This window comes from Drosophila busckii, chromosome 2L (assembly GCF_011750605.1).
Source record: "Drosophila busckii strain San Diego stock center, stock number 13000-0081.31 chromosome 2L, ASM1175060v1, whole genome shotgun sequence".
NCBI classification, from domain to species: Eukaryota; Metazoa; Arthropoda; class Insecta; order Diptera; family Drosophilidae; genus Drosophila; species Drosophila busckii.
In genome coordinates, this window is record NC_046604.1 from 3,579,805 (window position 1) to 3,607,628 (window position 27,824).

The 27,824-nt window shown below is 35.8% G+C and overlaps 1 protein-coding gene across 1 annotated transcript; it reads left to right on the plus strand.

The window, feature by feature from the left end:
• The first annotated feature begins 448 nt into the window (after window positions 1-448).
• On the plus strand, window positions 449-13,042 carry LOC108602959 (solute carrier organic anion transporter family member 4A1). The gene is made up of 6 exons (XM_017991374.2): window positions 449-707; window positions 8,777-9,265; window positions 10,622-10,724; window positions 11,717-12,616; window positions 12,674-12,862; window positions 12,919-13,042. The coding sequence occupies exons 1-6, from the start codon at window positions 449-451 to the stop codon at window positions 13,040-13,042; spliced, it is 2,064 nt and encodes a 687-aa protein (XP_017846863.2).
• Window positions 13,043-27,824: the final 14,782 nt, after the last annotated feature.

The window sequence follows — 27,824 nt, forward strand, 5'->3', positions numbered from 1 at the left end:
TTACGTTGATTTTATTGCCTTTGCTTATTTGTAATAAAATCGTTTAAAAAACACTTAAGAAGTGCTTCTGATGTTATTGCCTGAAATCAAATCAAATCAAATAACATGACAACTGTTGATATGCCAGCCCCAGGTACAAAAAGAGAGCAAAAAAAAAAAAAACGCAGGGCAGGCAGACAGTGGGAGTGAGTTGACGTTTACAGTTTCATTCATAAATTTTGGCTGGATGCTTGCAGCTCTGCTGGCGTCTCTGTTGCGCGCGTGTGTGTGTGTCTGCTTGTTTGTGTGCGTGCGTGGGTGTTAGTCTGGGGTTGATTTTGCCATCTACTTAACAGCGCGCTGTTAACTGCTGCCGGCTCACTCAATGTTGGCGCTTCAAACAGTGCAGATCGTAACGGTAGTGCTTTGAAAATAATTTTGAATCAAGTGCATAAAATAATAAAACAAAATGTCAGTGGCTATAGAGTCTGCGGATTTGTCCACCATTTGTCAAACGGCTGCAGCAGCGCCTAAACGCGCCAATGGCAATATGAACAATAATAATAGTGCGCGCTCCAGTCGCAGTGCAACGGGCTCCAATACGGATACGGAAGCGCTGGAGGAAGCAGCGCCATTGGCTGGCACCGTTTCCAGCCGCAAGGTGCTGCAGCGCTTCTGCAATGCCAAGTGGGCGCTCTTCTGGCTCTGCTGGGGCGGCGCACTGCAAGGTAAGCGGGCAGAGAAGTCAACTTTGGGTATTTGCACTTAATTTCAATTAAAGCCGCGTGCCGTCGCCAAAACGCCCACATACGCACTTGATATTTAAATTAAAATATTTATGCGTTTTATTTGATAAACAAGTGTTAGTTGCACAATTGTTGGCTTAAAATTAAAAACAAATAAAAACAGCAGCAGTGATTTATATAAATAAACAAACTGAATCAAAACTTTTCGCTTAAAATGTCACTTATTGCATTTAAGACTTAAACAGATCTCACAAATAATTAGCGTGGTCTATGGAAAACTCTTTAATTAATACAGAACTTATTTTTATTTGTAGCAATATCTGTAATAAAAAATTGCTTTAATGCAAATTTTCACTATTTTGCATATACAACAAAATTTTGTTGGCTGCCTTATCTTTTTGAATTTACTTCCGACTTAAAACAATTATTACACCAAAGCTCGCAGATATTAAGAAACACTTTGCACCGTTATTTGTGGCAGGTTGAGGCAACTGCAGCGCTTCATTAGCATGTAACAAAAAAAAAAGGAAAACAGTTGAGCCGAAGGCTGTGTGCAACTGATAAGCGTTTGTGGCACTCTCTCTCTCTTCTCCCTGCATGGGAAGCATATTTTACTGAATGGCAAGCGAATAAATAATTAATATACAGGACCCAGAGCCGAGAGCAGTCAACAGACGCGCTCGCTTAGCCTCAGGATGCATTAACCTCAAAAAAGAAACCGAAAGAAAAAAAAATGAACTGTATGTGCTCTGAATAGTTTGAAAGGAGCTAAAGGAGGCGAGTGCATCTTCTGTGTGTTGGCCGCAGGACCAAGTCACTAGTGTTGTCTGCTCATATGCATGCGCTTAATTAAAATTCATCAATTGGCAGCAACTGCAGCCTGCGAGGAGTAAGCCAGAGAGTACTCCACAGATTAGCTGACTTTACTGTAAACAAGAACAACAATTTGGGTTACCCTCAATCAAATCAGGCCTTGCACTGTCGGCATCTGTTGCACATTGCTCTACGTGAGCGCATTTCCGTCACGGCTTTGCCTCGGAACTGGTGTCAAAACTGTTGACAAGAGCTCCGCTCCTCCTCCTCCGCCAGCTTACAGCCTACAAATGTTTGCCAGCCCGCGTTCTGCTATAAATCTCCCTGCCCTAACTGTTTGCTGTGTTCTCGGATATACACACAGACTATACATGAACATATATAGTCCATGGTGTGTTTTTGTGGGGGTGTTATGAATGGCGGCACGTGACCGAAAATATTAATCAGTTCACATGGCATTAACATAAATCATTCGCAACAATTTTGAATTGCTGCTGTTTTGTTATTATTGCTATTGTCTTTTTATATGCATATGACTTTTAATTCGGTTTGGGTTAAAGAACTTGAAAATTGTAGGTGAGCTACTTATGGCCGTTGAAGTGGTTGGTTCCATTAATTGCAATTTTTCAATCTAAATAGCAGTCAAGCATTTTGAATATAAACTTACTTTATTTTGCTTTGCTTGAATAAATAAATATATATGTCGGATCTAAAATCATTGTTCTCAGTATATGACAAATAATTTGGCACGTTGATTCTTTGCTTTGTTCCGGCTATTCGCCAGGTGGCCAAAATAGTTCTAATCTCGGTCGGTTACATTGTAGTACGCTTTGTTCCGTTTATTCGCCAGGTGGCCAAAATAGTTTGAAAAGGGCTCGATGCGTCAGGTTAGAAGTTTGAGAGAGTTACGCACAATACGATTGTCGTGCGTGTATTCTTGAGTCACTGCGAGAGACAGAGACGGTGAGAGGTCTTTGACAGAAACTGCAAGGTAGCATGTGAGGTGTTTGCGGCAAGAACACTCACTCTTAAGTTAGCAGCAGTGCACTCAAGTCTATTCGCCAAGTACAATCGGTTATATTAAATAAGGCAATTATGTCCAACAACGAGAATTGTGATAACCCGACATCAGAAGTGGGATCTGGCCTTTTGCCTCCAAGAGTCGAAGAACCATGGCGTATAATGATGGAGTTGCAGAATAAAAATTTAATTGAACTTGTGCGGGCCATTAAAACAACTACACCTGACGCAGGGCAGAGCAGATCTGTGCAACTGCCTAAATTCAACCCAGACAAGGCAAGCGCCAACGCTTCATCGTGGTGTAATACGGTTGAAATAATTTTACAAGAAAATGAGCTAAAAGGCAGTGCGTTGGTTGTGCCCTTAAGTTCAGCATTGGAGGGAAGCGCTTCGCAATGGCTTTCGCAAGTGTGCTACGCTGATATAACCTGGCTTGGATTTAAAGAATTATTTTTACAACGCTTTGACATTATAGAAACACCAGCCGCCATGTTTCTAAATATGTTGTCAAATAAACCGATGGTGAGAGTCTGGCTGTGCATGCAAGCCGCATGATTACCGAACTAACGACAAAATGGCGTCAAATGGAAACTGAAAAGATTGCTGTGTCTGTGACTCTTGCATTATTGGCAAATTTCGATAGCCGACTGCAGCGTTTAAGTTTTACATCAAATGTTCGAACCAGAGCCGATTTACAGTCCGAATTAAAAGCGTTCACTTTTAATAAAAGAAAAAGCGGCTTTACGGAACAACAACCCGAAACTTATCCTAAGCGGCAAAAATCAATCATCCAATAGAGTGTCATTTTTGCGGAAAATTGGGACCATAAGATGTTTGAATGCAAACTCAAGAAAACAGCAGAATCTCTTTGCGGCTGACAAAGACACGACATGGCAGATATGATGGTTCATCACCGTGAAAAACCAAATATTACTTGCTTATAAGTGTGGAGAATTGGGTCATATATCTACGCAATGTACAAAGAAGGAAGCTGATAAGAGCAAGATTTTCAACCGAGAAAAGCGAGTGGAGCAGTGAAGCGTTGCAGTACCTAAGGGATGCCTTAACCATAGAGACGAAATTTTTGAAATTACTTTTGATTCTGGATCGGAATGCTCGTTGATGAAAGAAAAGCTAAGTACAAAATTTTCTGGTAAAAGATTTAATAATATTGTTATGTTAAAAGGCATAGGCAGCACTGGCATATGTAGTACTGTGCAGATATTAAGTAACGTAAAAATTGATGATAATTGTATGGAAATTTTGTTTTATGTCATAGCCGATGACCATATGCAAAACGACATTGTGATTGGCCGCGAGATACTAAATCAGGGCTTTGATATTTTCATGTCATCAAACCAATTTAAAGTCTCAAGAGCTAAAATAATTAATTTATGTACCGGCAGTGAACCGACTGATATTAATACTGAGCTTGAGGGACAAGATAAAATAAAATTAAATTCATTGTTAGCAAAGTACTCAAATTCGTTTATCAATGGTATCCCAAGTACCAAAGTGACAGTTGGCGAATTGAAAATAAGATTGATTAACCCAGCAAAAACTGTCCAAAGAAGGCCATATCGTTTAAGTCCATGTGAAAGAGATATAGTTCGGGAGCAAATTAGTCAACTGCTAAAATGCAATATAATTAGACCAAGCTGCTCACCTTACGCAAGCCCTATATTACTGGTTAAGAAAAAGAATGGCTCGGACAGACTTTGCGTTGACTATAGGGAACTTAATTCAAACACAGTCGCTGACAAATATCCGTTACCACTAATACAGGATCAAATTAATAGACTTGGAGGAGCTAATTACTTTACATGCTTAGATATGGCCAGTGGATATTACCAAATTCCCTTACATGCAGATTCTATTGAGTATACAGCGTTCGTAACACCAGATGGCCAATACGAGTTTTTATCTATGCCATTCGGGCTTACAAACGCACCTGCTGTTTTTCAACGATTGGTGATGCAGGCGCTGGGGGATCTTGCAAACTCTTATGTTATTGTCTACATGGACGATATCATGATAGTTGCTTCAACTAAATGCGAGGCGCTAGAAAGACTACAGATCGTTCTAAACGTTTTAACAAAGGCTGGGTTTTCATTCAATATTACAAAGTGTGCCTTTCTGAAAACATCAGTTCAATACTTGGGCTACAGTGTAAGTGCTGGAGAGATTCGTCCAAACCCACAAAAAATTGTAGCGTTAACTGCACTGCCGCCTCCACAGTCAGTCACTTCACTTAGACAATTTATTGGGTTAGCATCTTATTTCCGACAGTTTATTAAAGGATTTTCACAATTAATGAAACCATTATATTTCTTAACCTCTGGCAAAAATAAATTTATTTGGAAGGCAGAACATGAACAGATACGGAAAAATGTTATTGCTACTCTTACCGACAAACCAGTCCTTGTTATTTTTGACCCAGTTCATCCAATTGAATTGCATACTGATGCTAGTTGCAGTGGCTACGGTGCAATTTTATTACATAAAATTAATAGCAAGCCCCACGTAATAGAATATTATAGCAAAACTACTTCACCAGCTGAGTCAAGATACCACTCATACGAGCTAGAAACTTTAGCTGTCGTAAACTCGATTAAGCATTTTCGACATTATTTGTTGGGCAGGAACTTTATTGTTTATACTGACTGCAACTCACTAAAGGCGTCTAGTAAGAAACAAGATTTGACCCCCAGAGCACAGCGTTGGTGGGCTTATTTGCAGTCATTCACATTCGATATTCAATATAGAGAGGGAAAACGAATGGCACATGTAGACTTTTTGTCAAGAAATCCTCTTTTACCAAAGCCTAATCATGCAAAAATTGTTAATGAGAAAAGAGTAAATCTAGCTGAAATTTCAAGCAACTGGCTTATTGCTGAACAGCGTCGAGACTCAGACATAACCGAAATTGTACAAAAAATAAAAGATTTTTCTCTGCCCGAAAATATTGCTAAGACATACGAACTGAGGTCTGAAGTGCTTCATCGGAAAATACAGAGAAATGGCAGAACACGTAGCTTACCAGTGGTGCCACGTGCATTCAGATGGTCTGTTATAAACCAAGTTCATGAGTCGATAATGCATCTAGGTTTTGATAAAACATTGGATAAAGCTTACGATTTTTACTGGTTTGACAATATGTCAAAATATGTTAAGAAATTTGTTGACAACTGCATTACATGCAAAATGTCCAAATCCACCTCAGGAAAAGTGCAGGCTGAGCTGCATCCAATACCAAAAGTAAATATTCCTTGGCACACTATCCACATCGATATAACAGGAAAATTAAGTGGCAAGAATGACCAGAAGGAGTATATTATTGTTCAGGTAGACGCATTTACCAAGTATGTTTACCTTAGTCATAGCCTTAAATTGGACAGTGAGAGTTGCATTAAAGCTGTTCAATCCTCTGTGTCTTTGTTTGGAGTACCAAACCGAATAATAGCTGACCAGGGAAGGTGCTTTACAGGCGCGAAGTTTAGTCAATTTTGTTCGGATCAGAAAATTAGCTTACATTTAATAGCCACTGGCGCAAGTCGAGCTAATGGTCAGGTGGAACGAATCATGAGCACCTTGAAAAATATGTTAACGGCGGTTGAGGTTGGAACGCAGTCTTGGCAGAATGTGCTAGGAGAGGTACAGTTGGCAATCAATTGTACAACCAACCGTGTTACGAAAGCAAGTCCTTTAGAAATGTTATTGGGAAAGGTAGCACGGCCATTAGGATTACTTCCACCTAGTGACATAGAAAATGTTATTGACTTATCAAACGTAAGAGCGCAAGCCGAAAAAAATGTGCTTGCTACTGCACTTTATGATAAAGTGCGATTTGACAAAAATAAGGCAAAAGTACTGAGGCACAAAGTTGGAGATTTTGTGTTACTTAAAAGTGAAGAAAGACATCAGACCAAGCTGAGTCCGAAATACAAAGGGCCTTTTGAGATAATAGAGGTTTTAGAGGGTGATAGATACATTTTAAAGTCTTTAACCAATAAAAGAAATTATAAATATGCACATGAAGATATAAAAAAGTTACCAGAGGGGCAAGTGCCCGAGGAACTAAATGTGTTTGATGATTATTGCGAAAGTAAAAATGTCGCTTTAGACGGCAGACAAAGAGAAAATGAAAATGTTGAGAATGTTGAAAAGCAAAATGTTGAGAGTGTTGAAGACACTGTAGAAAGTTAAGTACGCCAATAAGGGCGAAGAAGTACTGCTGGCCAATGACAATGGCAGAGTTTTGCATAAAAGATAATGCAAGCACAAGTGCAAAACATATGAATGTTGTTTTGATCATGGCGTGTGGAGCATTTGATTATGTGGCATTAATGATAAATAAAGAAATGTAAATAAAGAAATGTAAATAATATTATAAAAAAAAAAAAAAAAAAAATAGCAAAATATTGGTTAAGGAGGTTAATTTGTGAAATTGTGATCATGATAAGACAATAAATTAAGAAATTTGAATTTTGTTATGCTTATGCTTTATCTTGTAAATAAAAAGACGAAAAGATAAATTTGGTGTTATTTGTTACACGAGGACGTGTTAGTGTCAGAATGGCCGTGTCGGATCTAAAATCATTGTTCTCAGTATATGACAAATAATTTGGCACGTTGATTCCTTGCTTTGCCCCGGCTATTCGCCAGGTGGCCAAAATACTCAGTGTATGACAAATAATTTGGCACGTTGATTCTTTGCTTTGTTCCGGCTATTCGCCAGGTGGCCAAAATAGTTCGAAACGGGCTTGATGCATCAGGTTAGAAGTTTGAGAGAGTTACGCACAATACGATTGTCGTGCGTGTATTCTTGAGTCACTGCGAGAGACAGAGACGGTGAGAGGTCTTTGACAGAAACTGCAAGGGAGCATGTGAGGTGTTTGCGGCAGGAACACTCACTCTTAAGTTAGCTGCAGTGAACACAAGACTATTCGCCAAGTACAATCGGTTATATTAAATAAGGCAATTATGTCCAACAACGAGAATTGTGTTAACCCGACATATATATTAATACAACATATAGATTAAAAATCTAAAATCTAGTTCTAAGCTTGTGTATATTTTTTTAAAATTAACCTTTTTGAATTGAATTTTTGTGTAGAATTTTCTTAACTAATTTTTGTAATATAAATTTTGTGAATAAATATTGAAGATCGCGTTGCAATTTAACACCCCTCAAACTTAGCCCCGCTCCACCCGCTGACACTCAATATTATTAAAGGCTATTACCAAGAACATCCTCCCTCAAGTCTTGTGTGTTGATTTTATGACTTTTGGCAGCAAATGTTATCCCAAAAACCCAAAAGCGAGTCTTGCCCATCAACAGATTGCAATGCATGCTAAGAGAGAGGGCGGTTTATAAATTAAATATCTGTACGACAAATTGATTTTGCACATAAATAAATGTATAAAGCAAAGTATTTGCCCATTGTGTTGCTTACAATATGATTTGGTGACAACAAATTCAATTTATTTGCCAATAAAGCAAAACGCTCTAAAAATAAATAAGAAAAAAGCAAAAGAAAGTGTCCGCTGGACACCTTTTACTTATAAATTGTTTAACCATGGGGGGCGGCGGCCCATGTATGTTATGTGGGCGTGTCTCAAGTAGTCATAAGTCATTTACCCCTGTAAACTACAATAATATGGATCAATTTCCTCAAGAGTAATGCGGATGCTGCCAAACAGGCATTTTCCTTTCGACTTGTGTTGTAACCTTTAATTTGAAGTAGAGCTAAGTGGATACATATAAGTAAAATACGTGACAATCTGTAAATTTCAATGCATGCATCTATGAAATATAAAAGGCGGTTTTACAAGCACTTAAAGCTCAAAGTCACATCGATGTTTAATTAATGTTTGCAGTTACTTTTATGGGTGATAAATGTATTTAAAATAATCTGCAAGCTTCAGAAAGTTATAAAACTCAAAGATTGTTTGCAAAATATTAAATAAATCAAATGAAATATTATTTTCTATTTTAACCCTTGAAACTTTTTATATAACATACTATATCTTCATGCTCTATAGTATCCAAAGAATAAAGGAAAATAAAGTTGCTGTTAGAATATTTTCTATAATCAACCATAAATAAAAAAAATTAATAATTATATTTATTAACTATGTTATGCTCAAACAAGGAAAATATAATTTTATGAATTGCATGTTACATTTTTAATTACAAAACTCTTTCTTTACTTTAGGTCTCATTGTCAATGGCTTTGTCAATGTGAACATCTCAACCATTGAGCGGCGCTTTGGACTGCGCTCGAGGCAGACTGGGCTGGTGGCCAGTGGCTACGACTTGGCGTCGTTTATGTGCCTGGTGCCCGTTACGTATTACGGTGGGCGAAAGGGCGCATCGAAGCCTTGCTTCATTGCCATTGGTCTGCTGCTGATGGGCTTGGGGTCGCTGATCTTCTCGCTGCCGCATTTTCTGGTTGGCAGCTATAGGGCCACAATAGCCGAGGCGAACACATGTGAGCCGAACCAGACGTATGGCTTGCAATCGCAGGCGTGCCAGGAGCTCGAGCCGGCGCAGCTGGAGTTGGGCTTGGAGAGTTTAACTTGGACCGTTTGGTTGTTCTTTGCCGCACAACTTTTGCATGGCGCTGGCGCCTCGCCGCTCTTTACACTGGGCGTAACCTATTTGGATGAGAATGTATCCACAAAGATGTCATCTGTTTACTTGGGTAAGTTTTAACTGTCTCAACTCAATTGATAAGGCATTTGCCGCACACACAACTTTTGTCTCTCGAACAGCAAATACGCCAATTTGCTATTGGAGTGGGGAGTTGGTAGTGAGCGGCTGTGAGGGGGAGTGAGCGGGCATATCAAAGTATTTGTCACACAGACAAATACAAACACATGCATATTTATTTTTATTTGCAATATTGGCAAACGATGCCAGAACTACAAAGGGAAGTAAATACTATTTGCTATTTGCACTCCCTCAATCCAAAAGAAGTTTCTACACACCCAACTCCTCACCACCCCCTTCTGAGCCACCCACTGTCACTTGCCGCGAGATGCGTATTAGGCGCTTGCACATCTGTGTGCCCCCTTTGTTGTTGACCCAATTTTTAGACAACAGCGCACAGTGGCACAAACTGAGATTTAAATATGTTAATAATAATTTCATAATTTTTACATTTTTAATATCTATTTTTAACACAATTTGCTAGAGCTCATTTACGCTCATATAATTTAAATCAAATAAAAATTAAACTTTTTATTAATTAATTTTTATTAAATTTATGCTCAAAAAAATGTTCTACACATTCAGGAGATCCTTTGCTTTTATTTTTGTATTAATTTATAATTATTAATTTATTTACGTTCAAACGAAGTTTAATTTTATTAAATTTGATAACATTTATTAAACTTTTTTAATATATTTAAAACTAGATTTAAAAGTTTGCTGCTGAGTCAGGCAGGCCGAGCTCATGTCACCCGAATAAGGGCCCAGGACTGTAGCTAGAATCAGGACGTCAGCGAAATTTATTGCCTCTTAGTTAAGTTTATCGTGGCTCACTAGACGGGCATCTTGGAATTATCAGGAGCTGTGCAGATCCTGGGCTCGCTTTTCTTTTGAAACAATTGAAAATTCGTTTCTGTCTGCGTTTCTATTTTATTTTTTGCTTGCTGCTATTTTATTTATTTGTTGCCTGCAGCAGTCAAAAAAGGATAATGTGCAAATAGTAGGAACGCTCAACGAATGCCGGCGACTTATTAAATGCGTCGTATTGGATTGGATTGGCCTCTGCCACTTGCTACTTGCCACTTGCCACGCCGCTGGCTTTGTGTCCTTTTGCCTATTGTATTGTGATGCAAATTAAGATGCAGTCAAACGATAAAGCGATTGCATTGAATTGCCATTTGGCCTAAGCGACAATCAACTTGCAACATTTGGCGGCAAGACAAAGGAGCAATTGAAAACTATAATTGTAGTCGAGTGCTTGGCGCTTAAGCTTTTACAATTTGTGAAGCAAACTTATAGATATAAGATTTAATTTATTTAATAACAAATATATTTGTTTACTTTGTAGGCATCTTTTATACCATGACTATCATTGGTCCTGCTGTTGGTTACGTGCTCGGCGGTCAATTGTTGCTCATCTACACGGACTTTCTGCACGTGGATGCCGCAGAGTAAGTTGCATGAATATTTAATAAACTTAATGCGTAATGTTTGGTTACTAAGCGTTGTAGGCAACTTCATTTAATGCGAGTGAAGTGCAGTTAAAATGGCTTTAATGTGAGGGTCAGGTCAGAGATTCGTTTGGTGGGGGCTGCACTCATTCGTATTTTGGCTTATTCGTAAGCGACGACATTTGTTACTGTGGCAACGGGCAAATGCCACAAGCACAAAGCACGCCGGAGCGTAAATATCTCCGGAGACTAATAAAACAACATTTCGTGCTGACAACAAGGAAATAAGGTGCGAATGAGCATGAGGCATTTATTTGATAAACACACCAGCAGCAGCTTCAGCAGCAGCCAAGGGATTGGGGGTGGCTTTGTCAAGCGGGTGGGTGGATGGGTTGCTGCATTTGGATAAACCGCACGACTTATTGTCAAGGTGATGCCATAAGTCATACTATAAAGTTGCTGAGACCTTCGCGTCGCTTGCGGCGCGCAAATGTTGAAAATCTTGTTTATATTCCTGGCGATAAATGCAAATTTACTGTTAACGGTACTTTATTTGTTTAAATTTGAATAAGGGGTTAAACAAAAGCGTCAAAGCTATGCATTGGTGCGACTAATTTTATAGAAATTTATTAATTTATTATAGCTTATTATATACAACTTTTAATAAATTGAATAGACATACATAAAGTATATTTCTTATAAATAAATATGTGCATATTTAAATTGCTTAGTGCTTCAACTATTAACATTTAATTTCTATTTATACAAATGCCTCATACTTTTATTTTTATGCATAATTCAACTGCTTTAAAATTTGCTTATTTTAATCCACAGCTGAGTCTTAGTTTGTTATTTGAAGCTTTAAACTAATTTAAAATATTTTCGTTCATTAAAAGTTTTAATTGCCGCTATAGATTTTTTATAAATAAATAACTTAGTGCTCTATCAACCATCTATTTATATATCTAATATTTTTATTTATTTGTCCACAGCTTAAGCCTAACCAGTGACAGCAAGGTATGGATCGGTGCCTGGTGGATTGGCTTTGTATTTGCTGCAGTTGTGTGTGTGCTGATTGCCATTCCCATTTTTGCATTTCCCAAATCCTTGCCAGGCGCCGAGCAGCTGCAGCTGGCCAAGGTGTCTGAGGCACATGCCAGCAACTCAGTGCAGAAGGGCAAACAAAAGTTGATGCAGGCCGTGCTGTCGCTCTTTAAGAATCCCACCTTCTTCTTTTTGAATCTCGCTGGCGCAACGGAGGGTTTGGTGATTGCTGGCTTTGCGGCATTTCTGCCCAAACAAATTGAAAATCAGTTTAGCATTTCGCCCGTGTACTCGGCGCTGGTCATGGGACTTATAACGGTGCCTGCTGGCGGCGGTGGCACCTTCCTGGGTGGTTACTTGGTCAAGAAACTGAATCTAGCTTGTGGCGGAATTATTAAAATGTGTTTGCTGGCCACGCTGGTTGCCAGCTTCTTTACCAGCTGCTTCTTGATCTCCTGCCCGAATGCGCCCTTTGCGGGCGTCACCACGGACTATGCGCTGGCGCCAGCTGCTGAAGCTGGAATTCCAGCAGCTTTGAAGCTGCAAGCGAATTGCAATGCCAACTGCAGCTGTGGCAACAACTATGATCCGATTTGTGGCATTGATGGCGTCATGTACTACAGTCCCTGTCTGGCGGGCTGCGTGGAGGAGCAACAGTTGGGCAGCCTTAAGCTTTATAGCAATTGCAGCTGCATTGAACGTCCGGATGTGGATTTCTCTTTGCCCGACGCCACCAATGTTATGTGCGAGTCCAAGTGCCAAACGCTGTTATACTTTGTGCTCTTCTGCTTTGTGCTTATGCTCTTTACATTTTTGGCTACAATGCCCGCGCTCTCCGCAACGCTCAGGTAAACTGCTCCTATGTTCCTCCTAATTTCTTGAGCTTACATTTTTACTCTTTGCAGATGCGTGCAGGATGAGCAGCGCTCATTCGCATTGGGCTTGCAGTTCTGGGTGGTGCGACTGCTGGGCACTATACCTGCTCCGTTGATATTTGGCGCTCTGATTGATGAATCCTGTATTTTGTGGCAGGAAAGCTGTGACGAGCAGGCAGGAGGAGCTTGCCTGGTCTATGATAACTTTTACATAAGCCGGTAACTTGTGCCATTCTATTGTTTTTATACATTCTCTCATGCAGTTTCTATTGCAGCTACATGTGGCTGCTGGCCTTGATAGGCAAGCTGTGCTCAGTGGTATTCTTCTTTGGTGCCTGGTGGTTCTATGTGCCACCCAGCGAAGCCTCCAATGGCAACAAGCAGTCGAATACTATTTAAAGTGAACACTTAAGACTTAGTTTTACGAGTCATTGACTGAATATACTCTCTGCCATAAGCTCTATGAATTATCAACTTTCTTACTTGCAATTTTTAAATTATTCTTTAAGTATTTTATAAATATCATATTGATATCTCGTGTAATGCTGGAGCACAACTCAATTAATACTTAATTATACTTAAATATATGATAATCAAACTTAAATAATAAAACGTAATGTGGATTTAACATTTGAATTTAAATTTAAACTACTATTGCGCTTACTTGAAGTTGGCTGCGTTTAAGTGGTGGCAGCACATTGGACTAGCATTTGGCTTTCAACGCGGATCTCTCGCTCGCACAATTGCTCATACAATTGAGGCGAACCTTTGAGTCGAACTCATACAATTCAAGCGAACGTTTGAGTCGAACACAAACTCGGTTCTCTCGCTCTAACAGCGTTACAGCTTAGTCGCAAAATAATAAATACAAAAATTATAAAAAAAATAAACTGTTGAGCGCGTTGGACGTGTTTTTTTCGCGGATGAAAATTGAACGAATTTTCGTTGGCTCGCTGTGTGGGTGTTTCGTTTTTGGTTTATGTTTAATTTAAAGTAATGGCACGCTTAACGCTAATATCGACAAAATAAATGCAAAGTGAGTGTTTTAGTTAGTATGCAAGTTTGTGTTTGTGTGTAATAAATACTAACGTAAATCATGTGTGTAACCAAAGGGTCAATCACCCAACAACAATGTACATAATGTTGTAAGAAAATTACATGCAAAGTGGTCTACAAATTAAGAGCAAATAGAGTTGCAAGCGCAGAAAACGTAAAATGTGAATTTGGCTTAAAAATCAGGAAAGTGATGCAACTGTGTGTACATGCACACTTGTGTAAATATTGAGAAAACAAACTTGAAAGCCAAACTGCAATACAATAACAAAAACAAAACGATTTGACGCTACAATAAATGCAGCAACATCAGCAAGAAATGAAAAATAAAATCACCAATCACCAAGGTGATTTCAAATCTCATTTTTTTATGAACTGCAGTGACACACACACACACAAACACAGACAGACACACATTAACACATGTACATGTGTCTCCTCGGGGTTCTTCTTGTCTTTGTCTTGTCTGCTTAGTGCGCCGCAGCAGCCCCCCGCTGCCCCCGTCCGCATGCAGCCCACACTTGTTACAGTTACATTTTGTGTTTATGTCGCCCTCCTGCAAAGCCACAACAGCATTTTCTTTGTTGTCGTCGCTCGTTTGCCTTTTCGCTTTGCTGCTATTGAACGCTCATATTATGTATGCTCAAGTCTTTTTACAATTGATTTATATTTGCATAATTGTGCTTAGCTAACAGCAACTTGATCGAACCTACATAAAGAATGCGACTACTAAGTATTTTGGCCATGGCCCATACATATGCATATGGCTGTGTTTGTGTGTGTGTGTTTGTGTGTTTGTCAGTCTTTCAATGCCTAAGAGCTCTTTCCTAAAATGCGCGAACTTTTTCAAGCATGTGCTAAAAACAGCAAAAGATAATTTGCAAATATGCATAAATAATTTGTATATATTTATACTAAAATTCGGTGAGACGTGTGTTGCCATTGATTGTTATATAGCCGAATTAAATTTTATACAACATATAGCATTTTGTTAATTGTGCTAATCAATGTTTATCTGCAGGCTGTTAATTGTATCATCTTTTGACTAATGACTTTTGCTGAACCATGTAAATTACAAGATGATTCCAATTGGGGGAAAAGCCAATTAAACGCCTTCAATTTGCATTTAAATTAAAAGTATTACTCATGCTTATGTTTGGCTTTCCCTTTTGAAATTTATAGATTAAAAACAACACCTACAACTGCAAAATGTCTGTATAATAAATTCTTAATTTAAGAGCCCGTTTTGCTTACAAATTTGTTGCCCTTTTATGTCGCTGCTTTTACTTTCACAACCAGCAGAGAGGCGAAAGAAAGAAAAAACGGTTAAAGAGTAAAATGTTTGTAATATTTTAGGTCAGCTATGTAAATCAATTTCAAAAGCGACTACTACTATTCTTAACGCCTTATTCTATAAAATCTAAAAGTTCAACTTTCGTTTCATATAACTAGTTTGGACATTTAAAAATTGGCAAAAGTCAAAGTTGTTTTTGTTGTTGACAAGAAAATAAGGAACTGGTTTTTTAACACTTGCGAGTTAAATATAAAAATAGCCATAATGCGTGTTCTTTAAGTCAACATTTGCGCTTTCATTAGTTGCAAGTTGTTAAAAAGTTATTAAGTAATAGCTATTAATGAGTTTAACAAATGCAAACAAAAAGTAGCAATGACTACAAATTGCAGTACTTAGGAAATTGCTTAACATTCAAAAAACAATAACTTACGGTTATTACATATTGTTTGGGCTTTGTTTTCTTTCATGAAAAATCGTGCCCCAATATTGGGGCACAGCTGTTTTTAGTTTGTCTTGCTGCCAATTCAAAGTTTGCTCTCTCTCGCTCTCACAATTTGTGCCAATTTCCACACGTGTTTGTGTGTGTGTGTGTGTGTCTACTTGCATATATAGTTCGCAATTAGCTGGGCTTGCTTGCTAAATAAAAGATCTTGCAAAAAATCAACACAATACATAAACACAAGTCGCGGATCTAACGGTGTTTGTGTAGCTTTGTCTCGCTCTCTGTCTACTTTTTGTGGTACCATTTGATCATTAAAGACCCATAACCGGTTTCTTCTTCGCCTCGCTCGAGTTGCTGCTTAGTGGAGCCATGGCGCTCTCCCGCGCTCTCTCTCACACATACACACACACGATCAGCAGTATGCGCATGTGTGTGTGTGTCTGTGTGGAGCTTGTCATTCGCAGTCTGCGGTTAACATTTGGCGTGATCTAAACAACAAAATTTTTAAAGCAAAATATTTAAATGAAAATCTTATTATTTCACAACAGCAAACGAAATAATTATTACATGCGCATGTATATGAAACAAAAATAAACAAAGTTGTAAACAAATAAATGTAAATAAAAGTGCAATAATAATTAAAAGCAGCAGCTTTATATACGTCCAAGGATAACAAATTTATACAGCTAAAACAAATAATTATATATGTATGCTATTATATCATAGTTATGTCTGCATGAAATATTTTATGCATTTGTTCATGAAATTGAAACAACAAAATTTCGCAAGCTGATTAAGCGTACAATAGGCATGTTAATGATTTCATTAACATTTCTTTTATATCAAATTTAAACACATGTGTGTGTGTGTGTGTGTGTGTGTGTTTAAAGAAGCTGAAAATTAGCTGAAAAGAGTTTTGACAACAAATGTCAAAAATGCAAAAAAAAAGGTAAAGTTGCTTTGAAAAGTTTAGCACAAAAAGCATTAGCACACACACACACACACACATGCACAGAAAATTGTGTGGAAAATCGATTAAAAGAGCGATAAGCTCCAACAAGCTGCCAAAATAAGTATTATATGTAAAAATCAAATAAAGCGGGGGCCATTCAACTGCAATCATCAAAGCCTTTAGGGCTGCCAGACTAACAGCAGAGAACTTTCAATCAAAACACTTGTTTAGGCTCAAGCCGCCGTCTCAGTCATCCGATTGTTTATTTCACAAGCCCTCACAACAACACACAAGTGTTGCCCTTTCTGCCCCACCAACCCCCCTACTGTTGTTGTGTGCTGTCTGTGTGTGCTTAACTTATTTATATTTTGGGCAATACGCTTGGCTTATGGGGGGCTCTACTTTAGCTAGGCCTACATTCAATTAAGTTATATAACTTGTTCAGCTATGTGTGGGTTTCTTTCTATTGACTGATTTTGTTTAAAAGCGCGTGGAAACTTATTTATAAACACTTTGAGAAATTTGCTGTATTACGCATAAAGCCCCAAAGCTCTCATGTGATATAACAGCTTTAATTGAATTTTTTATAAACGTGCTTAGAATCTGTTTAAATCAATTTTGAATAAGCTACTTGAGTTGTTATGTTTATACATTAAAAACACATAAAAATAAACTGCACTTGAAATTTCAGTTGAGCAATAAACAAATGTAAATGTTTGATCTTTGTTAAGCAACAAATACTTAGAGACGAAAGTAGTGACGACTCTTTAATTTTCGGCTGTGGTCACACCTATGAGCAACACGCATATAATAATAATAAATTCGTTTTTGTTTTTTACGTATGTTGGGAGAAAGCAGGTGACGTTGACTTAAAATAAAACAATGCGCGATTTTATTGTTTCTTTTTTTGTGTTAAGACCCACCCAAAATATTAAAGTTGTTGTGAGAGAAATTAAAACTACTTTAACTGCTACTACAGCTACTACTATTACTACTACTACTATTACTACTACTACTATTACTACTACTACTACTACTAAATTCTGTATTGTTAATGTAATTCCCAATTTGTATTTCTTTTAATAATGTGTCAGCTTTGCCTTTTGAAGAGACAACAATGAGCTCACTAACAAATACAACAATTTTCTTGCTTTTTTGTGTAATTTTACAACAACAATGACAACAATAATTTAACTATTGCTGTGCGTGTTTATTTTAGTTTACAATTTGAATAGATTTAGGGCGCATCATTCACCTATTTATTTAATTTAATAATGCCCACAGCAGCAGCAATAGCAACAATTTGCTTTAGCATGTTTAAATTTAACAGTAGTGGTTTTGTTTTTTATTTTGGTTTTTAGGTCAGTTGCAATGTGCAACTACAACAACAATAATAATAACAAATAGTCACTCGTGTGGCTTATCTAGAAAATATTAGAGAAAAGCAATCAACATGAATTTATTGCATGGGAAGCGCAATTAAAAGGAATTTAAATTTTTTTTTGTTGCTATTGCTTCGTTTTTGTTGTTTACATGCATTCCACCTTTCTCACATGCCGGAAGTGAGGCGATAATGTTTGCCAGATAACAAAAAGAAGAAACATTTTTCTATATATAACCAAAAAAAAAATAATATGTGACATTAGTTTTATGCCAAAATTAAGGCGCATTAAATGAATTTAAAATGATTGCAGATCGATTGTTAGATAAAGCTACAAGAATCTGTACTTAGTTTATTTTATATATTAAAATTTGGACATTAACTTTATCAAAAATCTTTTAACATTAAGCTATACAAACTATAAATTATGTGTTGCATAATCATAATATAAAATTTATATGTTCATTTCAATAATTTAAACTTTACAAAAATCTTTCTAAATGCCATACAAACCATAAATTAAATATGTATAAAATGTGTATGTGCATAATCAATAATTTAAGCTTGGTAAATATATTTTTATATGCCATACAAACTATAAATGGAATCAATAATTCAGCATAAGTTTATGTTGCTGCTTAAAATAAATGTATGTAGTTAATGTCTACCAGATATATACATATATTCAAACTTTTCATAGCTATATATAACATAGCTGCTCAAAATTTATAAATGAAAAATGATTGCTAAGCTAAACAAACTGAAATCAATTTAAAATGTTTTCTGCAGAATTTAAGCTATGCCAAATATATTTTGAAGCATTATATATGTTTATAGGTATGTTTTGTTTACAGTAAGTGTATTTAAAGTGCGCATAAGTAAATACTTATGAAGCTCACGCTGTTCATTGACTCGAGCAACTTTTATGTGGGGGCACATTTAGTATTTGTGGTTGCTGTTTAGCTAATCCAATGCAAGCCGTTAGTATCTTTTTTTTTTGTTAGCAAATAAAACACAAACAATGCATTAGACACTCTTAGGCATAAACAATATTAAGATTATAGCAGACTAGACTTTGCTTACACTTGGCTATAAATAATTTGAGTGCGTTTAAGTTTTAAGTTTGTCTGGTCGTAGTTAAAATGCAGTAGCAGCTGTCATTAGTTTGTTGGTTCTTAGTTTGTTTTATACACTTGTGTTTGCTTTTGCAGCGTAATTTTATTTTTAATCTTCAGGCATGTGCACCTTTCTCTCTCTCTCTAATCTTTCTTTGTTGCTACGCTCGCGACTAAAATCTATTTTTGTTTTAACACACACACAGACGCAGACACGTGCAGTTTTCTTTTGGGCTTGTCATTGCTGCTGCTGCTGCTGTCTTTAAAATTTACTACTAATCTAATTATGCAAATGTGATTTGGCTTCGCATAATTTATAAACAAATGTTTGAAAAACACGCGCAAGCTTCAATTGACGCAAATTTCGTGTATAGTGTAAACAATGCATAAAGATAAATTATTATCACAAGTACAATTTATATAATTCATAATTTTCTTTCTTTGCCTGACGTCAAGTCAGCAACCTTGATAAATGAAATGCACTCATAAAGTAAAAAATAAGTTTTGCATATTCAGTTTATGACTTTGTCTTTGTGCTTTCCACACTGCCCCTGCCCCTTTCATTGCACATTGATTTGCAGTTTGACGTCACACAATCGTTGAATATTGTTTACCTGAGCTGCATTGCCAATTTCAATTGCATACAAATAAAATAAATAAACTGCAGGCCGCAAAGGCAGCGACATTTACTTAAAGTTGTTAATAACAAACAAGAGTTCTTTTGTTTAGCATTTAAACAAAGCTATTTTTATAACAATTGCTAAACAGAACGTTAAGTTTAACAATATGTTAATAATTTAAAATGACAATAGACTGTTATAAGCATAAAGTGATATAAACAAATAAAAATAGCATAAGCAGCTTTGCACATTAAAGTTTATATATATATTTATTTTTTGAATTGTTTATTTCTAATAACTGCATTATTTAATTAAATCATTTAGGTCAACTAATATATTCAGTAAATAGAAAAAGTAAATAAATAAAGACTTGAAATTCATTCAATAACATTTCGCTCATTTTAAACAGTTCAGCTAGTTAATTCATTGATTTTAAGTCTGAGCATTTGTACTATTTATAAATTAATACAGTTATTGCCCTATATAGTTTACTATGCTGCTTTAGTTATTAGTCCCAGCTGAATTTATGTTGATAGCTTCGATTGTAAACCCATCGCTCAGGTTCCAAGCTATTAAATCAAATCGAGCTGCTATAAAAAATGCTTTTTTTTAATGACTTAATGCGCTTGGGATTATTTCCTAAGCTTATATCAATATACAATCAATTTAATTGCCAAATTGTTGAAATTTATTTTGAACTCGATGTTGGTTTTTTATTCAAAGCAGCACTGATTGTCATGCCTATAATCAATTTTAAAAAGTAGTCGAGTGTGTGTATAACAGTTATGTATGGAGCTTGTGTCACGTCCTTTGTGGGTTATTCCATTAGAATCTGCGGCGATAGCAATCAGCGTCTGATTTGTGGATGAAAAACACGTACGAAGAGCAACTTAAGTTTTATATTTTTTACTTTGTCGTCGTCTCGTGCATTGAACTTGTACATAGAATGTGCTGCTAACAGTTAGTGCATAAGTTTAACATTGAAACAACAGTTTGTTAACATACGTATTTACGCGATATTTAAGCTTAAATGGTAAAGGTCATTAATGACTTTTTATTTTTGCCTCAAAGCCAACACCAAATAAAGCAACTTGTTTGCGCTTTTGTCAAGTGTCTCGCCTCTCTTGGCCATGTGTCATGCTTTTGCACCTTTTGTCTTAAACACATTCACATTAATTATATTACATTTTCGCTGAAACAATGTTAAAAAAAAAAGAATAAATTGCATTTATTGCCGCTGCAGTTGCAAGTACACGCGCTACCTATAGATACAATACAAATGCGTATAAGTTTGTAAACAACAAAAAGAAAAAAAATAATTTAGTTTTCTGTGCTGCGCATACAGGAAGCCAATTTGCAAACTTGTTTAAGTGTTATTGTTGTTGTTGTTTTTTTATTAATGACTTTTGATTCGCTTTGCCTGCTGCCAGTTATAGTGGGAGCTTTAACAGTTATAGATATGGCAAAGTTTTGTTCGTCACATTCGTATGTGCATTAAGTATACGTAGCAGTTGCTAACAAATCCTATTAGCGTATGAGAGTTTGTAGCTTAATATACTTAAGCTATGTTTTATTAGTTTAAGTATATTGAAGCTATTCATTCATTTAAATTGCATTTAGAGCTGACGCATATTTTTATTTAACTTGTTTATTTATTAAGTATACGTACGTGTTAACAAATCCGTTTAACTAACTGAAACTTATTCTATTGCAATCAAAGCCAAGCACATATTTTTATTTAATTTTATTTTATTTTAATTTCATTTTATAGCAGTTGCTGACATTTCTCTTCCTTTGTTAAATTGCGTATAAGAGTTTGAACTTTGTTTGAATAACAAAATGAAACATATTTTAATTCAAAGAAATGCATTGTTTGTACTTAGAATTTATTTAATTTATTTGTATATTCGTTTACTTTAGTAAAATGGCATATAACAAAATGAAACATATCTTTAATTCAAAGAAATGCATACTAAGCAAATGTAACAAAATTCTAATTGATTTAAATTAATTTGTAGCTAGCAGTTATTCTTATTTGTCTTATTCATTTATTAAGTATACGTAGTAGCAACTTACTTACATCATAAAAGTTTGTTTAATTAAATGCAGTTTTTGTATTTAGCAGTTAGTACTTATTCAATTTATTTTATTTTCTTGCCTATTTCTCTATTGCTCTATTTGCTTAATGCTTTCAAAACATTTCCTCGCTGATAAATATTGCAAATTGATAAATGTTATTCTAGCCACTCCTCGACTTGTGTCAATTGCTAAATTGATAAGAGCATCGCTGGCTGCCCCAGTCTGTGTGTCTGATAACGTTGCCAGCAACAAAGACAACAGTTTGTAAATGATTGCTCTCTCTCTCTCTCTCTTCACCACTCTGTCTCGCTCTTAAGTAAACTGTTGCTTTACTTATATGTAAATAGACAACTGTTGATTGTAAAAGTAATAGTAGCAGCAATTACGTACACAAATTATTGTATAAACAATGCAGATAAGGCGCTGAACAAAAAAAACGAAAAAAAAAACAAAGCAATTAGAATGATGGCATTGTGTCGCAGTAAAATACGCAGCATACACACACACACACGCACACATACACAGCAGTCTACTTTTTTGTAGATTTATGTAATACTGCAATAGCGTGAACTGCTTTGGACTTCACTCAATGTCAAACATTTATAATCTCTGCACAGTTTCAAACGCACGCTTTGCTTGCTCTCTCTTTCTCTTACGTTCGCTCTGTCTCTGTCGGGCTAAGCCAGCGGAAGGTCTGTTGTAAGCTCCACACGTTGTAGCAATCTGCAAAAGAAAGATAAAATTAAAAGCATACAATTAACCGCAAACTTTTTCTCGTTCGCGGCACTTAAGTTGGGCAAGCAAACTAAACATTGAATTAAATGCTCAAGCTGCGAGTTAGTTACAGCAACATTTACTTTTTCAATTGTAAATTGTTTGTAAATTAACATGAGCTTAATGTTTATTTAATAAACTTGTGCCATTTAATGTCTGATAAGCAATTTTAAATGATTTGACTTACTGACACAAATATTTCCCATATATTTACTCATGGGAATTTTTTTTAGCCATAACATATTTAAATTCCTGGAAGCAAACAAATAAATAACACGCAATAATGAACATTGAAACAATTTAATTATAACAAAATTATTCTTTTTATACAATCTATGCTTACTCATATAATTATTTTAAATACTGTTTTAAATGTTTATTATTTTTGTTTAAAAAATGTAAAATTAAATAAAAATGATTTATTTCTAAGCTAACGTTTATATATGAATATTTTTCTTTTTCGCGCTTAATAAAATTCAACGTGACGTATACGTAATGCTTAAAATAAAACTTTTAACGTTGACGTTACCTGCTTTGAACAAATTAGCAACAAATTTGTACTAAAAATGTTGCAAAACATTTACTTAGCTTTTAGTTGAAGGTTAAGAGCCAATAAAATAATAAAAACTTATGCCAACTGTACAAGAATAGCAAACAATGTTTATGTGCCAAAAAAAAAATTAATTATCTGCGCCTTTTATGTTTAGCTTGCTATCTTTTATTTATTTTTTAGACTTGTCATAGCTACAGCAAAGTTAATAGACCAACTTCCGCTACTCTAAAATTAAAATTATTCCCATAATGAATAAATGTACAAATAACAGTTTTGCTAAAAAAAGTTTACATTAATTTCTTTAATTAAGTAAATGCATTTTTGATGTTTGCTAATGCAGCCGCCTGTTGTTGCTTTTTCTGCCACTGAAGATTGCCCAATTGTGAATTTGTTTTAGCGTTGACTTTCGCTAAAGTGTAAGCTGACTGCAGTCTAGGGTTTCCAAATGCGTTCCACCCCTACGAATTTGCTAAGCGGAGACTCGAAGTCGAAGTCGAAGTCGATCTTCAGTTCAGCATTTAATTTGCACTGAATGAAAGGGGCTTCCATATTGTGTGCTTGCTTTTGTTGCTTGGCCAACCACCCACATAACACCTGGAGCACAACCGAGACAACAAGTGTGAGTTAGATGGAGTGTATCCGATTACCACTGCAGTTAAATATGCATGTGTGTGTGTATCTGTGTGTAAGCTGCTTAGACAATTGCAATTTGCTTGTGTGTTGGTGTGAGCGAGATCATTGCCCATTGTGTCTTTGTTTAAACAAAATATTGTTGCTCAAGATCTGTCTCCAGCTCTCATTAGCTTGACTGCACGCTAAGGTGGCAGCAACACGTCACTCCCATCACTCCAAAGTTGAATGGACGAGTCGCGCTTTTTGCTGTTTCCACTGCCTGATCTTTGTTCTCACAGCTCTGACGCTGGCCTCGTTTATTCGCCAAGCGTACAGTCTCGACCGTTAGTCACCCCACACAGCTTCGCATAAGTTTGACCAATTCGTTAACCCTGAAACGCCCATTACGCCTTCATGTGGGTGTGGCCTGCAGTTTGGTTGCGACGCCAAAGCCAAAGTCAGCAGTTTATACGAGTTTTATTTTTATGCTATGTAATTTTATTAGTTCAAGACTCTAAGCAAGTTAAGCAAGCAATTTTTTATGATTTTTTAAATGGCAAGTGCAGTCTTGTGTATAAGAAATTTTAGTTTAATTATTTTTTTTTTTGTAAAAGTGTTTGAAATTTATAAAACTTTAAACTATAATTTCTTTTCAAATATAGCGCGAAGCTTTGCATATAACATAAATAAATAAATTTATATTTTAAGCAAGAATTTATTTGCAGTGCTTTTGATATTTTTAATCGCTTGTAGAATTTAGTACAGATTTGTTTAAAATAGTTCTCAAGAGAGTGCAAGAAATTCAAATAAATTCGAAGCAACATTTTGCTTCTGATAAATTTAAATAAATACATTGAATTATTTAATTTTTATAGACATTTATTGTAATGTTATGTTAGTTGTCTATTGTCAACAATAATAATAAATATAAAATCATGCAAAATAATTGAAATTTAAAACATTTCTATGCTTAACAGTATTGCATGTTAAATTATAAACAAGCTTTGAAAGCAAATTCAAAGGCAAAATTATTATTGCAATAATAATTTGTAAATGAAATACAATAATTTGTTAACCGCTGCAATTGCTTTGATTTAAATTGTAAACCGGCACAACTTATAATAAAATATGTTGAACAATTGCCACAGATACTACAGATACGTGTACTTATGTTTCTCTGTTGCTTTTGAGCAGCTGTGAAGGTCACTTGGCCACCATATTGGCCACCAATGCGTCACAGCAAACCTGATTAAGTTTAAAAGAAGCAAAAAGCAAAAATAAAAATAAAGACAAGCAACCCACCTGGTCTGGGCTATGGTTATGCAAAAATCGATGACAAGAAATATTGGCAGCTTTCAAAATGAAATTGATTGGCTAAAGCTAAAAGCGTCTGAGGTCTGAGCTCTGACCTGCTTTGCATTTGCTTTGACAATTAAAATGTTTAATCACGGAAAATATGACAACATATGAAAAATCGCAGCCATAAACAAAAAACTTTTTCTCAAGCTTTATGTTTCCTCAACGAAAGTTGCGCAGTGCTCAGCAAATTGCTACGAAATTTTTGTAGTTGATGTAATATTTACAGCAATTTGTGTGTCATAACCCACAAAAGCACTCGCAGCTGATCTTTTGTGGTTGTAGATGTTGCCGCCAAGTCATTGTCTGATCTTAATGTTATATATTAAATAAGTCGGCTTGATTATAGGCCTGAGTTGCCGGCAACTTTCACTCTGCCCAAAATGTCAAGAATGTCAAACTGCCTTCAATTAGCTGTGGGGGCATCTGCAGTTTGTTAAACAATTGCAGTTGTTGTCTTGTTTAATTGCAAATTGCCGCAAATTGCGATAAGTGAGTGAGAAAGTAATTAACTTTGACATATGAATATGAATTGAATTGAATTGAATGCACTCGTTAAGGGAACATGCGATGAATGATAAAAGTTAGATTGATTATGATACTGAGAAAAGTGTGCAATAGAATTTAATAGAATTGTTTTAAATTGCAGCATAGTAAATATAAAGCTAAATAAATTTATATAAAGTAAACAGTTAACGTTTTATATGCATAATTCAATAAGTTGTAAGCAGCGTTTAATTTTTAGTTTGTATAAGTAAAAGCAGTACGCAGTTGTTACTTATTTTTTAAATTAATTTCAATAATTTTTATTTTAAAACTTGGCACAGTTATGCTCACTGCTTTTAAGAATTTCTTTTAAAAAAAATTCATAATTATTATAGCAAATATTTTTAGCTTAACTGAAATTGGAAGCAACGAACTTTTTAATGCACTTTAGCTTAGTCTGCTCAACTAATTTATAGACAAGAAAAAAGAAGCAATTGCTAGATTGCTCAAAGCTGATTGTTCAAATTAATTTATATATGAACAAACTGACTTTAGTTAATGCGCCAATTACTATTTCTTTCTATTGTTTCTATACTGTTAGCTGTCTGCCTAATTTTCCCTACTTCAGTACTTAACTTTTTCACTTTTACCTGACTTTCATTTAAAGCCTTTTATACAATTCAGATAGCAATCCAAATTATGCTTTTGTTTGCGCTCAACAGCTGTAAAAATGTTACAAGCTTGGCAGCCATTGTAACAAATAAATTTAATCAATTATATGTAGCCCCGAATATAATAAAATAAGTGCATTGATGCATAATTCCTTTATGTTGAAACGTTGACTTTTTTTTAGAGTTAGCTAGATCTATGCTTTGGCTGTTTGCCAACATATATATTGATATATATAGCATTATGTCATTGATTGCACAGCAGCTGCTGCTAGAAAAAAGAAAAAAAAAAACAGCAACTTTTGCTCTGACATCAAAATTGTGGCACATGGCAGGGCAATAAGCTGTAACAGTTTTTTTTTGTGGGTCAAGCATAGAATATTCGAGTAGCTGCCACAAGACTGTGGTGCAGGCATAATTGCTTAACGGGTTGAGTGTTGTGTGCAGCCAGGAATAGCCACAGCTTCAGCCCCAAGCACCAGTCCCAACAAATTTCTAATGTAAATGGGTCAAGCGAAGCGCTAAGCGCGCAACTTTAATAAGAGTTGCATTTATTTTGTTAGTTCTAGCATCTTGCTATTGTTTGTTAGCTTTGCCCTTTGAGGCTGCTGCCCAATCGATAACTGTCAGCATTATGAGCGACAGCCCCGACCATGTGCATATATAGTCTATATCTATTTATTGTTTCGCTACGACGCATATTAATGAAAGGGAAATCAGCAGCTGACGTCTGCTGCTGTGGCTCCACATGCTGCAATAACGAGCACACACACACACACACACACACACACACACACGCACACAGCAGCAGTCTCTAGTCTATGCCCCTATTGTGTTAGCTCACTGGGCCGCCTTGGCTTGGCGCCTTTTGTAATTATCCTTTTGCCAGTCCGCATGTGTGCAGTCGCTCTCATGGCCACTTGTCCTTCTCACACACACACACACACAGACACTTGCACAATTCTTTGCTCTTATTGTTTTTTAGATTTGTATGCGCACAATTAGTCTCGCAATGGCAACCAACACTTCAGGAAGTGAATTTGCGAATTCTCTGTCCTGCAGCTGCTACAAGTAGTCCACTGAGTCTGCCTTCGCCTCTCAAGTGGAGCAACGTGTGCACTACAAGAAATACAGAGACAGCTGCCTAACAACAACAACAATAATAATAATATTAATAATAGTGCAGCTATGAAGTCAAAGCTATGAAGCTTAATTCAACTGAAAATTCTGTGTAAATTGAAACAATGAATTTTAAAGATTTAATTCATAGTTCTATAGTAATATATTTAATATACAAATAATATGTTAACAAAAAAAAATGCAAATTGCTTTAAGAGTGAACTCAAATGTTTATAAAAAGAGTTTGGATTTTCGTTACAACGCTCTTTTATTAGAAGTATTGTGTATAGTCCGCATTTTATTGCTAATGATATAGATATATTCGTTATGTTATATAATAAAAATTTCATCATTATTTTTAATACAAAGCGCATGGGTAAAGTTTGGCAGACAAGCGAAAATGCATCTCCTCTCTTTTAGTAATTGTTTGATATATTAAAATTATATGTTTTATTACTCAGCCAAGTTTTAAGTCAAACTAAGTTCAATGCATTTGTTTAATTACAATTTTTGCAAACTTTGAAATTTTAAGTTGACTGCTTGATCATTATAAATGAATGAACATTGTTTTGGCCAATTTCCATTGCAAGCTTATTAAAGATTTCTTACTGACAAAATCCGTTTCAACTTATTTCTTGTTCTTCAATTTTGCTTTACACATTTTTCATAACTTCAGC

Excerpts from the sequence above, each read along its gene's own strand:
- LOC108602959 (XM_017991374.2), top strand. The coding sequence starts at position 449 with ATGTCAGTGGCTATAGAGTCTGCGGATTTGTCCACCATTTGTCAAACG. Across the intron at positions 708-8,776 it reads CTGGGGCGGCGCACTGCAAG|GTCTCATTGTCAATGGCTTT; the intron begins GTAAGCGGGCAG and ends TCTTTACTTTAG. Across the intron at positions 12,863-12,918 it reads GATAACTTTTACATAAGCCG|CTACATGTGGCTGCTGGCCT; the intron begins GTAACTTGTGCC and ends TTTCTATTGCAG.